Source organism: Rhinolophus hipposideros (genome assembly GCF_964194185.1).
Source record: "Rhinolophus hipposideros genome assembly, chromosome: 4".
Taxonomy (NCBI): domain Eukaryota; kingdom Metazoa; phylum Chordata; class Mammalia; order Chiroptera; family Rhinolophidae; genus Rhinolophus; species Rhinolophus hipposideros.
This window is the reverse complement of record NC_138050.1, coordinates 40,481,510-40,500,224: the sequence shown is the minus strand read 5'-3', so window position 1 is coordinate 40,500,224 and position 18,715 is coordinate 40,481,510. Positions and strand designations below refer to the sequence as shown.

The following is an 18,715-nucleotide window of genomic DNA, read 5'->3' as shown; positions in this document are numbered from 1 at the left end:
GGGTGACAGTAATATTCTGTGTCTTGATAGGGGTTTGGGTTACATATTTATATGCATTTATCAAAACTCAGTAAATACATATGTGTATGTTTGTATATGAATATACCAGGAGTGTCAAAAAAATGTATACACCACTTGTCTTCATCTTTTATTATTGGCATATATGGAGTATTACAATTTTAATACAGTTTTTCCTTTCTTAAAATGTGTATACATTTCTTTGGCACTCTGTGTGTGTGTGTGTGTGTGTGTGTGTGCGTGTATGTGTATTAATATACGTATACATGTATTTCTGTATGTATCTGACAATTTTATTCTTGTTAGGAATTATGTCATAATGGGAGATTAGTGGGGCAAGAGATCTAAAATTCAGTCCCTGGTCAGCCATTAATTCATTGAGTGAGTGCCTGGGCAAATTACTTTCTTTGAGCCTCAGTTTCCTGTAAAATGAGGCAAAACTAGAAATTGTCCAAGTTCTCGTCCAAAACCAAAATTTCACAATCCTATGATTACAATGTTCACCTTACAGTCCAAAAACCAAATTTCTTTAAATTTGAAAGATTTTTAGATTAACAGTTCTGCAAATGTACTATAAAAAGAAAGTACATTTTTAAATCATGGACATTTTGTTTATACGTTAAATAAAATTTTTTATGTACAAAATTCTCTCACATACCATAGACATATGACCACATGATTAGAAATAACAAAAGTTACTCACAATTTAATATCCTGTAGGACATTTTTTGACTGTGCTGATCCCAGCAAACAAGCTGAAATGTTGGACATTCTATAAGAAAGAAAACAAATATTCTGGAGCCATGTACACACTACAAATACCAACTTCATTCTTAAGCGAGAAGAAATAAAGAAATATAATGGTGTACATTCCTCTTCTTTGCAATTCTCACTCATTTCGTAACTCATTAATCTGATAAACAAATTCCTTCAAAGGCCATATTAGAAGGCAGGTTGTAAAGGTGGGTTTTTAAAAAAAATTGCAAACTCAAGTTAAAAAAGTTTAAAATTTTTTCATCACTAAAATAAAGACTTCCATGTATACACTTCGTATTGAGCAGAAGAGTGAGAGTAACTAAAAGAGAAAATAATTTTGAGATACCCAATTTAAACTGGCATAAAGTTTGCTTTTAAAAAAGATTTTTTTCAGGGCCACCTGGTGGCATTGAATTACAGAGGTCTCAAAAAGGAAAGTGAGTTCTTCCATTAAAGTGTCATTTATTATTTATAAAGATAAAGCAACACTTACAGAAATGTGTTACTGGGAACTAGATTATAATATACATGATAGATCAGATGTTTCCTTCACAGAAGGATAAAAAAGGGATAATATGGCAATGAAAACATTACTTACTCAAGCTGGAGCACTTGGTCTTCCATCAAAGAAATAAGAGGAGAGATGACAAGGCCAATTCCGCCCATATAAACAGGTGGATACTGAAAGCATAAACTTTTTCCATAACCTTGAAATAAAAATAATACATATTGAAATAAAAATAAAACTGATACTTTGAGTTCTTCTTGCAACATACTAATGGTCATTTACTAACATGCTACCTTCCCAAGAGCAAATTCTTGTATAAATTTAAGCATCTACTCTCAGGTCACTCTCTTTTGTATGTTACACTATTTGTGTTTGTACAGCAGTCCTCCCTTACCCACAGGACATATGTTCCAAGACCTCCAGTGGATGCCTGAAACCATGAATAGTACTGAACCTATAAATACTATGGTTTATTTCTTATACCTACCTACCTGTGATAGTTTAAATCATAAATTAGGCACAGTAAGAGATTAAAAATAACTAATAATAAAATAGAACAATTATAACATTATACTGTAACAAAAGTTATGGGACTGTGGTCTGCCTCCTCTCTGTCAAAATACTTTATTGAACTGTACTCACCTTTTCACTTAAAGGAAGTACTTTACAGCTTCTCTTTGGCATAACAAAATTGCCAGCATCACTACTCTTGCACTTTGGGGCCATTGCTAAGTAAAATTAGGGTGACTTGAACACAAGCACTGCAATACTGTGATAGTTGATCTGATAACTGAAATGGCTACTAAGTGACTGTTGGGCAGGTAGTGTACACAGCATGGATATGCTGGACAAAGGGATGATTCATATCCTGGGCAGGATAGAGTGGGACTGTGTGAGATTTCATCATGCGACTCAGAAAGGTGGGCATTTTGAAACTTATGAATTGTTTATTTCTGAAACTTTCCATGCAATATTTTCAGACAGTGGTTGATTGTAGGTAACTGAAACCACAGAAAGTAAAACCGTGTATAAGGAGGAACTACTTACTTTATTTGTATTTTGAGAGTTTAATGCAAGATTAGGTATTTCCAAATCTTTAAATTTTATTTGTTAAATGGTTAAGCTATTTATTTGCTTAAGTATAACTTACCAGTTGCCATGACAACAACATTATCTCTTCTTTCTTTCAATACAGAATGAATCACTTTCCACTGAACTCTGGAGGGTAAAAAACCAAAAAGCTATTTTGTTTTACTAATAAGAAACGGAAAGGACCAGCTGAAACTCATTTAATTTTTTCATTTCCTCTAATAGCATTTCTTTTATATTTTTGAGCTTCAATATGAAAATGTATCAGCCCTAGAACTTTAAAATGAAGACACCCCTTTGATCAATCTCCCACTTTAGGTTTTATTACAGAGATCATTTGAATATATTAAAATTGAAAAGATTATCACTGTTCTTCAAACTGTTGTCTTATGAATTTCTATTACATCAGCATGGCTTGGACAATAAGATGCACAAAATAGGCACACAGATATTTAACGAAAAACAAGTCTCCATTAAATTAAGATTCATTTATTAATGTATTTAAGCTAGTTTCTACCCCAAACTCTCTATGGTCAGGAAAACCATTTTTTCCTTGCTTAAAAACATAATTTACAGATATGAATTTTATATAACTATTACTTCAAAATAAGTGTGTAGTCACTTATAAGAAATACAGTGTGGTGTGTATAAACTATAAGTTGTGCTGTTACTGTTAAATGGGTGAATTCTTAGCCTTTATTCCCTTGTGAAGAAAACAGTAAATATGCAATTTAATTAATTGAGATTATACTCACGGCTTAAAACTGGAATGGCCAAAGTAGGTCTTGAGGCAAGTAATTTGATTTGCATTAGGTTCTGGTATTGAATGGTCTTAAAATAAAATAAAATGTGCATTTATGTTAAAATAGAAGTACATAGGGTGAGAGGGAATAAAAGCTTTATTTCATTGGTTTCTTGTAAAAACTACAGTGATAGGTACCAAAGGTAACTGTTTTCTGTCTTTTAAATTCAACCAATTTGGTCCTCTGGGTACCAGTCATGCCTCCAGGTAAACACCTTGATAATGACTTAATACTAAGAATCAGAACTTTGTTGTGGTTCATACTTTGCCAGCACTGTAAAAAAAACGATGTTTTAGTATTTGCTATACTTCTAAAAACTAACATTTAGACCCAAGCTATATATAAATCCAAATTTTTGGATTTATATATAGTATTTATATATAGATATATATATATATGGATTTATATACAGTATTTGGATTTATATATACTATATTATATATAGTAATCAGAAATTACACTACAAAATCCACAGATAAAATATAGTCTTCATCTTAGTTACCATTCCACCAAATCTTTGACCAAAATTCTAACTGCATACAGAAGAGGGTTAGTGAATTTTACCAAACTGATTTTCATTTTCTGCTCAGTTTGAAAGATTCACTAGTGGCCAAGAAAGAACACAAAGAATCAAGATAATTCATCTCTGAACAAATGAAAATTCAATATTATACTTCTCAGCTTTAACAATTCAAAATAGAAAACTAAATTGATTTGGAGATATTATGTCTCCATTTAATACAAGAAAACAAAGGGAAAAACATTTTTTAACATCTTCATGTTTTCCACCTACAAAATGTATTTTAAATTTGCACGTTATAACATTGATGAAATAGAGCTCTAGATTTATGAGAAGACTCCAAAGTTTGCCGCAATAAATACTGTTACATTTAAATAATAGGAGATTCACTTAGTGGCTTCTTTACTATAGTTAGGACACACAGTAGGGAAATTAGTCTATTTTGCTATTTGAAATTGTGCCAGTTGTTTTAAGTAATAACCTCCAAAGAAACAGATACTGTGTGTCTGTCATTTATAATAATGTTTAATGTAAGTAATTTATGATTTTTTTATTAACGATTTTTTATAATTTTGATAAACAGAATATAAAATTCAGGATGAAATGTTTTACATCACCACGGTCACCAAATGATACAACCCTTCTATAACTCTATTTTTATAGTTATTGTGCTTTATGAAGACCAAAGCACTAAGGGATTTAATGACAAGTTTTTAAGATCTAATTAACTATATGCCACGAAATCCTTGACCTTCAAAACATTTAAAAACTGGACCGCTAATGAAAGTCATTGACAGGTATCAGAGGTGAGTCATTTCAAACATAGTACAGTGCTTACCTTCATCATCTTCTTCTTCCTTTTCAATAGCTTCATCCTCATCTTCATTTTCTTTAGAAAGAACATCCAGGTTTCTTTCCACTTCTATGCATGTTGAATGAATTGGATCTACTGTGCCACTATTTAGGTCTTCTAAAGACTGAAAGTTTAAAACTAATTTTAAAACCATTGACGGTGTCATGTCTTTTTCACCAAACACAAAAGAAGTATTATTAACAGAACCTACAATTTTGTTAAAAGCTGGCAGATGTACAAGCAATAACACAAAAGAACATGCGTGCTCCAGTTTAAATATGTATGTGCTTAAGAATGGTTTCTAAGGCACAAGGCCAGAGATGGAATACTTTCAGCATAAACAGGGGTCATTAATAGCATATAATGAACTGCACCTGGAGAGAGTTATCATAAATTATGAATTTATATAATTTAAAACATGTTCTTCTTTATCATAATTCAATGTTTTCAATTCCCAAGTGGTAAATGTGGGTTTCAATGTTATTTTTGTAATGACTTCCTCTGTATCACATGTCAGTCACATTGATTTTGAGTTTATGCTATAAGCAAACAATACACGTGTTTCTGGAATTGTCAAAACAGAACAGAAAAGATTCAAATAATTTTAAGACAGAAACATTACAAATGTGACATAAAGTTTTTTAGTTTTATTTTGGCTTGAGTATATCTGATTTCTTCCCCTAAATGAAGGTTATCTATTTAAAGAATATTAGGACAGTTCAAAATTGTTTCATTTGTAAATTTTTTACTGGGAAGTGACAGGAAGAATTATTAAACCACAGTTCTCATTCTTTTTTGTTTATAAAACTTCCATTTAATACATTTGACTTTAAAGGTTTTTTAAAAAGTATGTTCATTTCAGGCCTAGAAAAGGAAAAAAAAAAGTGATTCTGTTTCTTATTTTTTATTCAAGTCAACAAACATACTTAGAAAAGAATTTTGAAAATAAAATTCTCTCAGATGGGCCTCCAGATTAATTTTAAGAGGTTCAATATGTAAGTTTATAGAAGTCCTCAAGTATCCTACAAACGTACTTAAATAGCACTCTTCAAAGAAATGGTTAATCAATAAAGGAACATGATTTAGCATTTTTATGTCTATTATTACTGTTAGCTAATATTTATTAAACACTTACAAAAGACTAGGCTCTGGACTAAGCTCTCACAAGTAATAGCTTAAATAATAATTAGAACTGCTAACTGAGTAACAAACTTGCTCAAAATCACACAGCTAATAAATGGAGAAGCTGGGATTCAAACCTACATCTAAAATCAGAATCCACATTCCTAATCACTACTCATTACTCTGCCTCAAAACTGAAAAGTTAAAAATCTAATCTCATTTCATAAAAGAAACATCACATTGATCTAAAAATGAGGAACAAAAAGTATGCATAATGGTGAACTTCTGTAATTTGATTTTTCACTTAATTAGGCTGAATTTAGGCTTTTTTTCACTATTTATTCATCTTTGGTTCACAACACCTGACAAAGAAACTAGAGGTTAGGCGATAGAGTAGAAAATACATAAATTATAAAATAGTAATTTCAATATTGGTAATGGGAAAACTGAACCATTCAAAATATTAGAAAATTATTTACAAAATACAAAGTATCCATAGTAAATAAAACCAAAAAAAGAAAGAATACTAAATGTATAAAAACAGAACTTCCAAATAAAAGGGGATATATGGGGTCTGACAATTAAGTTCGTGAACTTGTTGCAACGATGTTACTAACCTTTTTTGATATCAGAGGGATTATTCATTATGAATTTATACCAACTGGACAAACAGTTAACCAAGTTTAACTATTTGGAGGTGCTGAAAGGTTGCGTGAAAAAGATGACCTGAACTTTTCGCCAACAATTCATGGCTCTTGCATCACGACAATGCACCAGGCTCACAGGGCACGGTCAGCGAGGGGGATTTTAGCCAGTAAACCAATAACTGTGTTGGTTTGGAACACCCTCCCTACTCACCTGATCTGGCCTCCCAATGACTTCTTTCTTTACTCAAAGAGAAAGGAAATATTGAAAGGAAGACATTTTGATGACATTCAGGACATCTAGGGTAATAGGATGGCAACTCTGATAGCCATTCCAGAAAAAGAGTTCCAAATTGCTTTGAAGGGTGGACTAGGCACTGGTGTCGGTGCATAGCTTCCCAAGGGGAGTATTTCGAAGGTGACATAGTGATATTCAGCAATGAGGTATGTAGCACTTTTTCTAGGATGAGTTTGTGAACTTAATTGTCTGACCTTTGTACATAAATGGGGAGAAAGGGAAACCTATCCTGGAGAGCTGAATCACTACCCACATTTCAGAAAAAGACTAAAAGAAAGTGATGTAATTGTTTTCTAGTATGTAAAAATTGACATATTGCTACTAAAACATTATTCATAGACCATGTAAAGATATAAAGAAATATGAATTAGAAAACAAAATCTAATGTTACATAATTGATAGCAATCTCATCGTGATGGGACCAGTTTAGAACTAACTAATATTTTAATTAATTAAATTTCATTTGGAAGTAATTTTCTATAATTTTAAACATACCTTAAGCATTGCCATTTCTAAATCTTCATCACTTTCAATTACATAAGATGTATCCTCTTCATTATCATTGGAAGATAAATGCTTTAAAAAAAAATAATTCAAAGCTTAATTTCTCGTCTAATTGACTCCATATCCTCTTTTCTACAAAATATAGTTCTCTTGTCTAATAGGTAAATTTGTAATATATATTTTTGTGCTTATATGATAAGAAGAGAAAAAGAAAATAAGGAAGAGAAGGTTGTAGGGAGGAAGAAAGAGGAGGAATAAACATAGAAACAAAGAAACAAAGAACCAAATAAAAAGAGAAAGAAAGAAATGCAGTTGGAAAGATACACAAGATAAACAGACTTGAAATAAAGCCCACACTCTAAATGAGAATACAAAGACAAGTTCAACTATGGTTAAACAATGTCAAATTGTGTTTCCCAAACTTTTTGAGTCCAATAACCTCTTTGAAAGGTTGAAATTTTCTGTACAAAGCCAGGAACAACAGTTGTTCTTTTCTATGCACTGATTTTAAAAAGATCATAAAAAGCTATTATGATTGTAAAACTACTTTTACATAAATCACTATTTTACAGATAGCGTCTACATATATTTGAAAAACAGCATCAGATAAATTATTTATTTAGCCAGGGCTGATGTTTGGATATGAGGAACCTTTATAATAATTTGGCAATACCCAGGAAGTAAGTGTCCTACAGCATGGGAACCTGCGAAGAAGATATCCACAAAAGAAATATAGAAGAGAGGACCCTCACCAAAATGTCTAATCTTTAAACTGTAAGTAGGAAAAGAAAGTATAGTCTTAAATATCCTGCAAAAATTAAGCTTTAAAAGATTTTAAAACAATTTTTATACAAGAAGAGAAAAATTTACTTTTTAAACAGGGTCTTTAATGAATAAAGGGGAAAAATGCTAATAATTATTACACAGTAAAAAATGGCAATAATTGGAGAAATGATGTCAGTCAGACCATAATTCCATATCATTATGTGAAACATCATTTTAAACTGTACACATGTGAAATTTCTAGAAAATTAAAGGGTAATGCAGATGTTAGCATTTAGCATTAGCAAAACACGTTTCCCAAAAAGGAATCTGTTTTACAAATTGTCAGCATGAGAATAGTTTGAAAACAATTTTAAAATAAAGTGTATTTATATGCTGATAGAAATGATTACTAATAATAACAAAAACATAAAGAATTTCTCAAATACTGAGACTTTGATTGCTATCATAACTGACAGAGAAATAACCCTATTAAATGACTTTTAAATCTAATTTTAAAAAGCTTAAAAATGTAGTTATTGTAAAAAAAAGTATAAAATTCTATACTGAATACGGGTATCACAGATAATTTTTAAAACTAATAAAAAACGAATGAGATAACAATATAGTTATATGACATCTCTTTTTATGATCTGTCTTTACAACAAAAGAAACATTCCTCTATACAATTTCATTCTTTGAAAAAAATATACTTAACATGGCCAAGATAAAAACAATACCTCACAAACTAATCGAATCAGAACATAATTAGAAATCAAAACATGAAGTTGAGAGAGAATATAGAATGTTTAACAATAATCTATTAAGAAAAAAACATAGCTCACTGACTCTCCATATGACAGTAAATGTTAGTGTCAAGCAAAAACATCCATTTATGAAGAATCCTCTCATGATAGCAAGTAAAGAAAATCTGTATGAGGAAATAAAAATACTCCCCAAAATTAAGTTCATAAGAGTAAACACTAGTAGATATGTAGGGAATCCAAAAAACAAAAGCAGATATCTATTATGTAAGAAGCAGAAGAGCTAAAATAATATTTTACAACAAATGCGTACTGACACCATGAAATCTTTCCACTATAAGACTATAAGATGTTTCTTATTATACCAAGTCAAGAGAAGCAAATTATGGTTCTCAAGTCAAATCCAGCCTATTTTTTATTTTTGTAAATACTTTTACTGAAATGCAGACAAGCTCAATTGTTTACTTTTGTCTATAGTTGGCAGAATTGAGTCATTACAACAGAGAGTGTGCAATCTACAAAGCCTAAATATTTACTGTCCCTTTACACTAAAAAAAGAAAATCAGCCAACCCCTATTATTGAAATGAGAATTGTTTTCTCTTTATTTAGTTACCTCAGGAAATTTGCAAGTATCATCACTAAGGTCATTTTCCTGAGCCTGCTGTTTCAAAATTTGGAGTTCATATACTGCAGTACCTAAGGACATCAAATAAATTCCTTCTGTATTCTCTTTCAAGTTAATGACTTTTAGTCCATCTTCAAATCCACCTCCTTGTTCCACTCCATTTCCATGCATATTTTCTCCATCATGTGTAATTAAATTATCAAGTGCTGTGTCCCATGTCTCATCTTCAACTGTAGTGAAAATTTCATCTTCTTTATTTTGTTTCTGTTGTACTCTACCAGCAGGTGGATCTTCCAATGGTAATAAGTTAAAATTCCTTCTGGGCCTCAACTCAGTCTCGGTAGAACCAAGTATCATCTTCCTCACTGAATGTAGATTTTCTGAAATATCCTTCAATAATATAGAAACCCTAAAAAAAAATAATAAAGTTAAGAAAAGTTCATTCAACTATTAACAAGCATTAACTATAAGGACAAGTTTTAATGCTTTTGAATAAGTAGCATCTTACTAAACTGACCTTCACTTACATACACATTGGATTAAGGTTGCTCTTCATTCCCTACTGCACACTATACGTGTGCTTATCGCTGGCAGGCTGCTCTCTAATACAGCAACACACTTCTGCATTCAACAGTTGTCTGGTATGCTTATTAAGTACAGCAGTGTTTGGTCCCAAACTAAATGTTTATGTCAGCCATACTTTTTATGGTAGTTAATTTAATTAAATGTAAATCAAATCAGTGTGATACATGACCACCAAAAAAAAACGAATGTTATTTCATTGAATTCTAAGTTGAACATATGGAAAGGCTCAGTAAATGTCTTTTTTAAAAAAAGTTTTGTCTGAGTAACTATAGTTAAAATAACTATAAAAGTTTGGAGGAAAAATATTAGGACTCTGCATTCAGATTGCTTCAAGTGTCTGAAGTTTTCACTCCATTTTAAAGAAACTGAAACTGGAAATTGTAGGTGATACATATTGATGTTTGAAACAAGAAACTGCAAAACTCCAAACAGCAGGCCAATATTTAATGAAAAAGCCATGATGTATGCCAAAAGACTAGGAACACATACATATTAATAAGTTAAGCTAAAAGAAAATGTTTATGATCCCATGTTTTACCTCGTTTTTTCCATTTACTGATCAAACTAGTCCCAAATGCAAGACCTAAGAGTGCTTACGATATTCGAAAATGATGCTGTTTTGCATCTTCAAAAATCTCAAAACTAGAGACATATTCTTTATAATAAAAAAAAATTTCCCTCAGTGGGCAAATGTAAGAAGTAAAAAAATATGTAGAAGATGTATATAAATAAATATGAACTGAGTTTCTTAACTCTTTAATTATAGTTGCTAATATAACTTTTTTTTTTCTAAGTCAAATTGTTGTCCTTTCAATCTTAGTTGTGGAGGGTGCTGTTCAGCTCCAGGTCCAGTTGCCGTTGCTAGTTGCAGGGGGCACAGCCTACCATCCCTTGCGGGAGTCGAACCAGCAACCTTGTGGTTGAGAGGACGTGCTCCAACCAACCAAGCCATCCGGGAGCTCAGCAGCAGCTCAGCTCAAGGTGCCATGTTCAATCTTAGTTGCAGGGGGCGCTGCCCACCATCCCTTGCAGGACTCGAGGAGTTGAACCGGCAACCTTGTGGTTGAGAGCCCACTGGCCCATGTGGGAATCGAACCAGCAGCCCTCGGAGTTAGGAGCACGGAGCTCCGTCTGAGCCACCAGGCCGGCCAGCTAATAAAACATTTTAACTAAGTGACTTTATACAGCTATATTATAACCAATCCTGGTTAACTGGAGAGGAAAACCACTGCTGGAGTGTAAAATGAAGCACACTATCTTGCCTGTTGGTTATGGGCCTTATTCCAGCAATTTTCAGTTACTTCACAAAAGTAGAAATTTGAAGGAGAAAAGGAAATATAAATGAGACATGCTTTACTGTTTAAAGCTTGTGTTTAGCTCTTCTAATTTTTTTTGTATTAAAATCAATACTTAATAAAGTCTAACATGACTTTTAAAGTTTTTATACTGATGATTCAAATAAAGATTTGATCATTCATGGGAATAAACTATTAAAAATGCTAAGTTGTTTCATGAATTATTTCCACACCGAAAAATAGCACTATTAACAATACTCCAAAGTTGGGCTCAAGCTTCAGTTGACCAAGTCTAGGTCAATACAAACACAGGCAAAATTAAATTTAAACCTAAAATCTCAGTAATTCTAACAATCTAAAACTCTTGAAATCTTATAAAGAACATTTAGCATTATACACAGGTATTCAAATATGAGACATATATGCAAACATATTAGTGGGAACAGATAAGAGACACAGTTTAATTGTTACACGCACAAGGAATGTTGTGACATATAAACACATCAACGAGTGACACATAGGCTGGCAAGATGGCAAGGGCTCACTTATCCTGTGCTAACATCAGAGAATAACATGTTTTATGTAAGATAACTATTTACTCTAAATAATACCAAAAGCTGTCTAGCCTTCTTCAGTAAGGTACAGTGTACTTTTCCTTCTTTCTTAGGATTGTTATTATGTGTATTACGTTGTAGCCTGCACCCAGCAGACCGTCAAGTGCATGACAGCAATACAACAGATATGTACTAAATTTAAATCAATGACTAAATATAGTCCAATATCTTCCCAGGTCCACTGGAAGCATAAAGCTATTCCCTTTTGTAACAAATCTCAAACTGCTCTATTTTAAAAGTTCTTATTTCTAATTTTTATAGTTTTGGCCACTCCTTCAGAGACAGCCAACTGTAATCTCCAGATTTATCATGTGCATACCATTCCTTATCCATACCTAGTTTTCATTTTAATTGGATACTTGCAAACTGTATCTGTAAATGAAAAGCAAACATGTTCTGAATGTAACCTCACATACTCCACTACAAATGCAGTTAGGTGAATTCATGCTTAGAGCATGTATTACGGCTATTCAGATGCCTTTTTTGTTCCCTCCTGGTTCTGAGGTATAATCTACATAATTAGGTACTGCTGCACAGTTGTTACAAAGAACCTGAAATAAGAGATTTAACTAGTTCTTCTTTTGGCACTTAAACTTTACAAGATCTATCTTTACTAAAAACGAATCCAGTATTTCCCATTCTCAAGTTTTAAGGAAACCTATTTAGCTTTGGTATTATAAAGCAAAGCATTAAAGCATATGTAATTTACACTCAATAGGTATTTTAATTGCCAGAACAAAAATCTGAAATGTATGTAAACATCATGTAAAAGGTAATTTCTCATCTTTCATGGAGAGAAAAAAATGTGAAAATGAGTAAGAAATGGTTTTACTGATACCCTTCCCATTTGAGAGTTACATCTTTCAGAAATTCTCAAAATCACATTAAAAACTACTAAACAAAATTTGTAGAAGGAAAAAAATGACTTCGAAAAAGAGCTGAATTTCTATATTCTATTTGGAAATCTCTCAATCAAAATATATCACAAATCTCATTCAAAACAGAATATATTAACATTCATTTTGTCAGAGTCAGAATTCTATTTCAACCGCTTCATATTTCTACAAAGCATTTTTGCCTCAAAATTATATTACCACACTGTATTCATTCACTGTTCAAGAGCAATCCTGCTTTTAGAGATTTAACAAGGAAGTCATTCAGCAAGTAAGACTAGGCCAAGACCTGGTTCCAAAAAAGAGCCAGCTACACAGCACCAGTAGACCCATGTCTGTTAACCCAAATAGCTCAAGTTGTCTAGTACATTAGCTCTAAAATGATCTTTAAAATCTGAATGCCTCCTGTTCTAATAGTGTACTGTCTAGGTAGAATTTTTTATATAATAATCAGATAGTAATGGGAAAATTGAAGCTATAAATATAAAAGTTTTTATTTATAGATTTCAAGTGAACAAACTATAATTAAATGAAAGATGCCCATAAAAACAAAGAAAAAGATAACTTTGACTCTTAAATATTTTCCGTCACATGGACTTATGAACTTTATTTTGCTTTGTTTCATTAAACATCCTACAAAGCAGATAGAAAAGCCTTAAACTTTTTTATATGGGGACGGGAAAGGGGCCATGTATTAAACCTGACAAGCTCAGGAGACTGAAAATAACCACACAGATGGTGTCAGCATAAAAAAAATTTCATAATTAAGTGGGCCATGGCAGGAAGTCACATTTTTAGCTTCCTTCATAAAGGTAATCTGTGCCTGTAAGTGGGCCTGTTGTTTTTCTGCGCCTAAAATAACCTCTTTGGAATGTCAGTAATCCCCCCCCACACCAGAGCAGGAAAGTATTGAATCCCTCATTATTATTCTTGTCTTTTGATCAACATGTTTATGAGAACTATTAACTATCCTATACCCACCTCTGTGAAAGAAGTACCTGTCTCTCCAATTTACTTTTATCCAATCCCAGAGATTTCCCCGCTTGCTTTCTCCCACCCCCTTAATCTATCACCAATGGATTTCATGTAACCTTCCTCTTTTGATTTTATGTATAAAATAAGCTGCAAACCGCCATTTCGCACAGCATTTTCTCAATCCGCTGAGATTTTTCTTCCCCGCAATTGTCGTCAGTTTGACTCAAATAAACTCTTATACGCTTTCTCTTAAGCTGGATGTTTTTCGTCAACAGATGCATAATTTAACAATTGGAAAGATAGCTCTCAAATTCATACATCGGTCTGTGTGCATGTATTAAAGCAAATTTATGGGTCTACTTTAATGAACAGTAATTCCTCATAGGTAGAAAAACACAATAGAAACAGACAGAACTGATTTAAAACAAAAAACAAACAAACAAAAAACCAGAAAATATTTAACCTCTGTGGATTTTCCAATTTTCCGAAACTGTCTGGAAGATGCTTAGCCAGATCCATCATCTCCTCAGAGACAGAAGCCAATTGTTTCTTCATATCACTAGGTAGTATTTCTTCCTCTGGAAAAAAAGAATTAATATTAATCTGCAAACCATAAAGCAGAGATATGTTATTTAGACATTTATTTAAACAGTATTAGGGCTCACATTTTCATTTTCTTTCTTTAAGTGAATTCCAACAAAAAGACTTCCTTATCCTATCTTCAAACCATCTTAGTCATTTTATTTCCCTTTAAAATTTTTGCTATTTAAATTTTAGAATAAATTGGAAATGATATGCATTCATACATATTACAACCCACTGGTTATCAACCAAGGCAGAAGGAGAAGATAGAAATGAGAATTGGAACTATTTTAAAATCAGAAATTAATATAACACCATGTGGCTGCTACTTATTAAATACAGTTTGGTAAAACATGACCTTCCCCGACAGCCATTTCTCACTGCCCTCATTATCAGTCATCACCAAAATAAAACATGAAGCCTTTCTAATCAGTGATCATCTTCCAAACTCTGAACTTCATTCTGTCTGGCACATCATTCCCCATCAGTACCACAAAATCGGCTCTCATTTCCCAAACCTTTTCCTGACTTAGAAGTTCTTACTCTTTATTACCACTTATCTTGTCATTCAAAAAGTTCAGCTCCTTGTAAGCATATAACATATATAATCTGCTATTCCTGATTGCTGCAGTTATCTTCTAATCTCAAAATCACATCCTTTCATTCATTGAAGATTTTGGCATCTGGTTCACTACCTTTCCCATCACTACTACTCCTGTGATAATTTCTAATGATTTCCACATTCCCAGAGATGCTCCACCTAAAAGTGTGGCCTTTTCAGTTCTTTGATCCCTCCATTTCCAACAATATTTTCCTCAACTAACCTCAGCCACCCATTCCCAAAGTCATACTCTTGACCTTATAAATGCCAATGAAGTCACCACTTCCAAACTTCAATTGTCAGCATTCCAATTGTCAGCAATACCAACATGTTCTCCTTCTTCCAAACATGCTTTCTCCAACACAATTCTTTCACACTTGCAGAACCAGAACCACTGCCCCTACAGCCTTTTCCTTATCCATTATCCTTCCCACTCCCACTCTACACCACCTCTGACTTTCCCCTTTCTTACCCTTATTATAGTAATCATTCGCTCTTTATGGACTGAACTCATTTGCTCCTTCCTCCCTCCAGGATATTTACCTGGCAAAATCCCTACTCTAATTAAATCCAGCTTTTTTACCTGTTTGATGTCTAGACCCAAACAGTTGAATACAGCTGAAAATAAAACACATCTATGATGACTCACCTCACATCGCTTTAAATTCATGACACAGATCTCAAATGAACCCTCAGTAATGACTGCATTTCCCACTTTCCCACTCTCAAGATGACTGTGTCATACCTCTTTCTTTCTCTCCAGCATCCAATATCAGTTTGTTTCTCCTTTTACTCAGGGAACAACTCACCTCTTATTTCACTAAGAAAATAGAAACAAGAAGAAGAGAACTATCTCATCGTCCTACCTCCAATAGGCTAATTAGTCTGTATTCATAGCACTACTCCCATTTATAGCAAAATATCTTCAAAGAGTTATCTCAAATTTTCTACTCCCATTTTCTCCTAAACGGATTCCAAGTAAGCTTTCACAACACCACCAATACAGCATAGCTGCTTTGGGAAGGGTTACTAAAGGTCTCCACACTGTCAAATCTAATTGTTAATTCTAATTCCTCATCATCTCTCTCAAACTCTCCAAGGTATTTAAAATAGTTGGTAACTTCCTCCATTTTCTACACTTAGCTTCTGAACACCACACCTCCTCTACTTGCTCCATTACCATTGCCCCTTCTCAGTCCTCTTTGCTGTACTCTCCTCATCTTCCTGAATGTGGGTGTGCCTTTGAGGTCAATACTTGAACCTCTTCGGTTCTTCATTCCATTCACTCCCTATTTTATCTGATTCAGTCTCACTGTTTTAACTCTCATCTTCCTACAGATGATTCCCAAAGTTACATCAGCGTCAACCTTTCCCCTAACCACAGAATCACATTTCCAAGATATGTTCTTAGATATTAAAAGGAATTAAAATTTAGCATGTCCAAAACGGAAATCTAGGCTTTTCTCACCAAAACCTGCTTTCCCATAATTTTTCCATTAACAGACCCTTCCATTCAGTCAGCTGATCCAACCAAAATATCTGGATTGTTTTCTCAGTCTCTATATCTCACACCTTACAGAGACTTCATTAGCAAATTTTTCACAATATATACATTCAAAACATACGCAAAATCTACCACTTCTCACCACCTCTGTTGCTACTGGCCTAATCCAAACAATTATCATCTCTTGCCTGGACTATTACAATAGCCTCCTAACTGACTTCTCTGCCTAAACACTTGCCCTCTATAGCAGCCAGAAAAATCCTTTTAAAATAAAATTTTAATCATGTCAGTCTGCTCCAAATCCTGTAACGGTTTCCCATCATTCATTGTATTTATTTTAATTAATAAAATATGAAGTCACAGCCTATAAGGCTCTAAATGATCTGGCCCAAGCTATTTTTCTAGCCTCATTTCCTACTGCTCTCATCCTTACTCATTTGGCTTCAGTTATGCTCAGTGTTCTCGAACAAGGCAAGCAATCACACTCAGAGGCTTTGCCCCTTCTTGCCAGTATGCCTGCTATGTCCTTCCCTCAGATATCCACGTGGCTCGTTCCCTCTCACTTCAGTCAAGTGAAACTAGAACAGTACTTGACCCATAATAAACACTTCACAAATATGTTATATGAATACATTAATACATTAATACAGAATATTCCCTTTCCAAAACAAGCTTCTAAAGAAAAGCTGTTCGCACATGCTTTCTCACATTCCTTAGCTCTAACTTAGTCCTCCATTTATGTTAATGATTTCCACCCACATCATTCCACTACTCCACTCTTGCTAAGGTTATAGCACCTTCATGTACTGAAGCCCGTGGACTCTTTTCTGTTTTACCAGCACATGCCCCAAAAGACCACTCTTTCCTCAAAACCCTCTTTTGTCACCCAGTACACCAAAGCTGCAGTAAATGTTACAAATGATTGCCACATTGCCAAATCTAATGATTAATTCTAAGTCCTCAGTTTCTCAAACTCTCAGAATTTAAAACAGTTGAGTGCATCCTCCTATTTTTTAAAACATGTTCTTAAGTTGGTTTCTGCACCCCACACCTCCTAATTTCCTTGTATGCCCACGGCAACTCCTTTGGTGGTCCCTCCTCCACGCAAGCATTAAATACTAATGATTCCTCAAGCTTCTTAGCCCCAGTTCTTTATGTCTAACTCCCAATTATTTTTAACTCAAACTGTCTTCTGAGTTACAGGCTGTATGTCTGAGTGCCTCTGGCCACCTCCACTTTGCTATCTCAAAGCCTTCCTTCCTTTAACGTACTTAAAATCAACTGCATGACTCCTCATCTCCAAATATGGCTCCTCCTCGTCATTATCTCTGTTGCTCATGCCGACAACTCTCAGAAATGATCCTTGTCACGTGGCTCTCATCAGCTCATCAAATTCTGTTGATCCTACTGCCCTATTAAATGTATTCTGAATCCATCTACTTCTCCCTGTCCCCAGGTCAAGTCACCATCACCTCAGTTGGATTACGCAGTGGAAGAGCCTCCTAACAGGTCTTCCGAATGCAACCCTCGCCCTCCTACAATCCATTTTCTGCTCTACAGTGCAAGTCATTATTTAATGTAATTCACGTCACTCCTGTGTTTAAAACCCTCAGTAACTCTTTGCAGGGAATGTAAACTCCTTCACATGGCTTATCTGCTTTCCTTTTTCTGCTTCTCCTTCACTTCTCACCCTGCCATATTCGATAATTCACCACACTGAGCTACATGCCTATAGATACCACGAATTCTCTTATCTCTGAAACTTTTGCATCTGTTATCTTCTGTAACTATGACACTTTTCTGCTACTCTTCAGCTAGCTAACTACTGCAATTACCTGAGGTCTTGCCTTAAACATCACTTTCTCCAGAAAATATTCTCTAATACCTCCAAATATGCATTGGACGCCTCTCCTATGCGCTAACCATAGCACTTGTTTTCCTACATCATAAGACTCATCTCTCCCCATTGCAATTGCTTTTTTGTTCTTTTGTATTCCTATAAAACTGTAGGTTTTCCTCTCAGGAAACAGATTTATGTCTGTCTTGTTTACTGTATTCCTACATTGTAAAGCACTCAACAATATTTAATAAGTGAATAAATACATACTTAATTACCATGTCATTTAGTGCTTATTATCTACCACCTTGGGAATAAGCTAAAATTTTAACAGTGAGAAATAATGTAAAAATATCCTCTGATTTTCTAATGTTCTAATCTATTTTTATCCTTTAATAAGAAGAAAAAAACAAAATCTTATAACAAGATGAAAATTGGTCATTTGAAAATATCATCCATATGTAGACCAGGGAAAGTCAAGACAGGTGAGGTCAATATTTCTGACTTAATATCAGGAAGGAAGGGAGGGAGGGAGCGGAAAAAAGTAATGATTCTCTTAGTT

General features: G+C 33.7%; 1 protein-coding gene across 7 annotated transcripts in view; it reads right to left on the bottom strand.

The window, feature by feature from the left end:
• WRN (WRN RecQ like helicase) overlaps nt 1-18,715 on the bottom strand; it is a 134,952-nt gene that overhangs the window by 73,348 nt on the left and 42,889 nt on the right. For all 7 annotated transcript variants that reach the window (XR_013993210.1, XM_081046237.1, XM_081046236.1 and 4 more), the window contains 8 exons: nt 14,093-14,207; nt 9,256-9,676; nt 7,107-7,187; nt 4,533-4,671; nt 3,127-3,202; nt 2,433-2,500; nt 1,373-1,481; nt 722-790 (listed from right to left, as the gene is read on the bottom strand). Coding sequence is in view for 6 of the 7 variants with exons in the window: in XM_081046237.1 (XP_080902363.1) it covers nt 722-790; nt 1,373-1,481; nt 2,433-2,500; nt 3,127-3,202; nt 4,533-4,671; nt 7,107-7,187; nt 9,256-9,676; nt 14,093-14,207 (1,078 nt within the window). In the remaining variant the exon portion in view is untranslated. The remainder of the gene's footprint in view (nt 1-721; nt 791-1,372; nt 1,482-2,432; nt 2,501-3,126; nt 3,203-4,532; nt 4,672-7,106; nt 7,188-9,255; nt 9,677-14,092; nt 14,208-18,715) is intronic.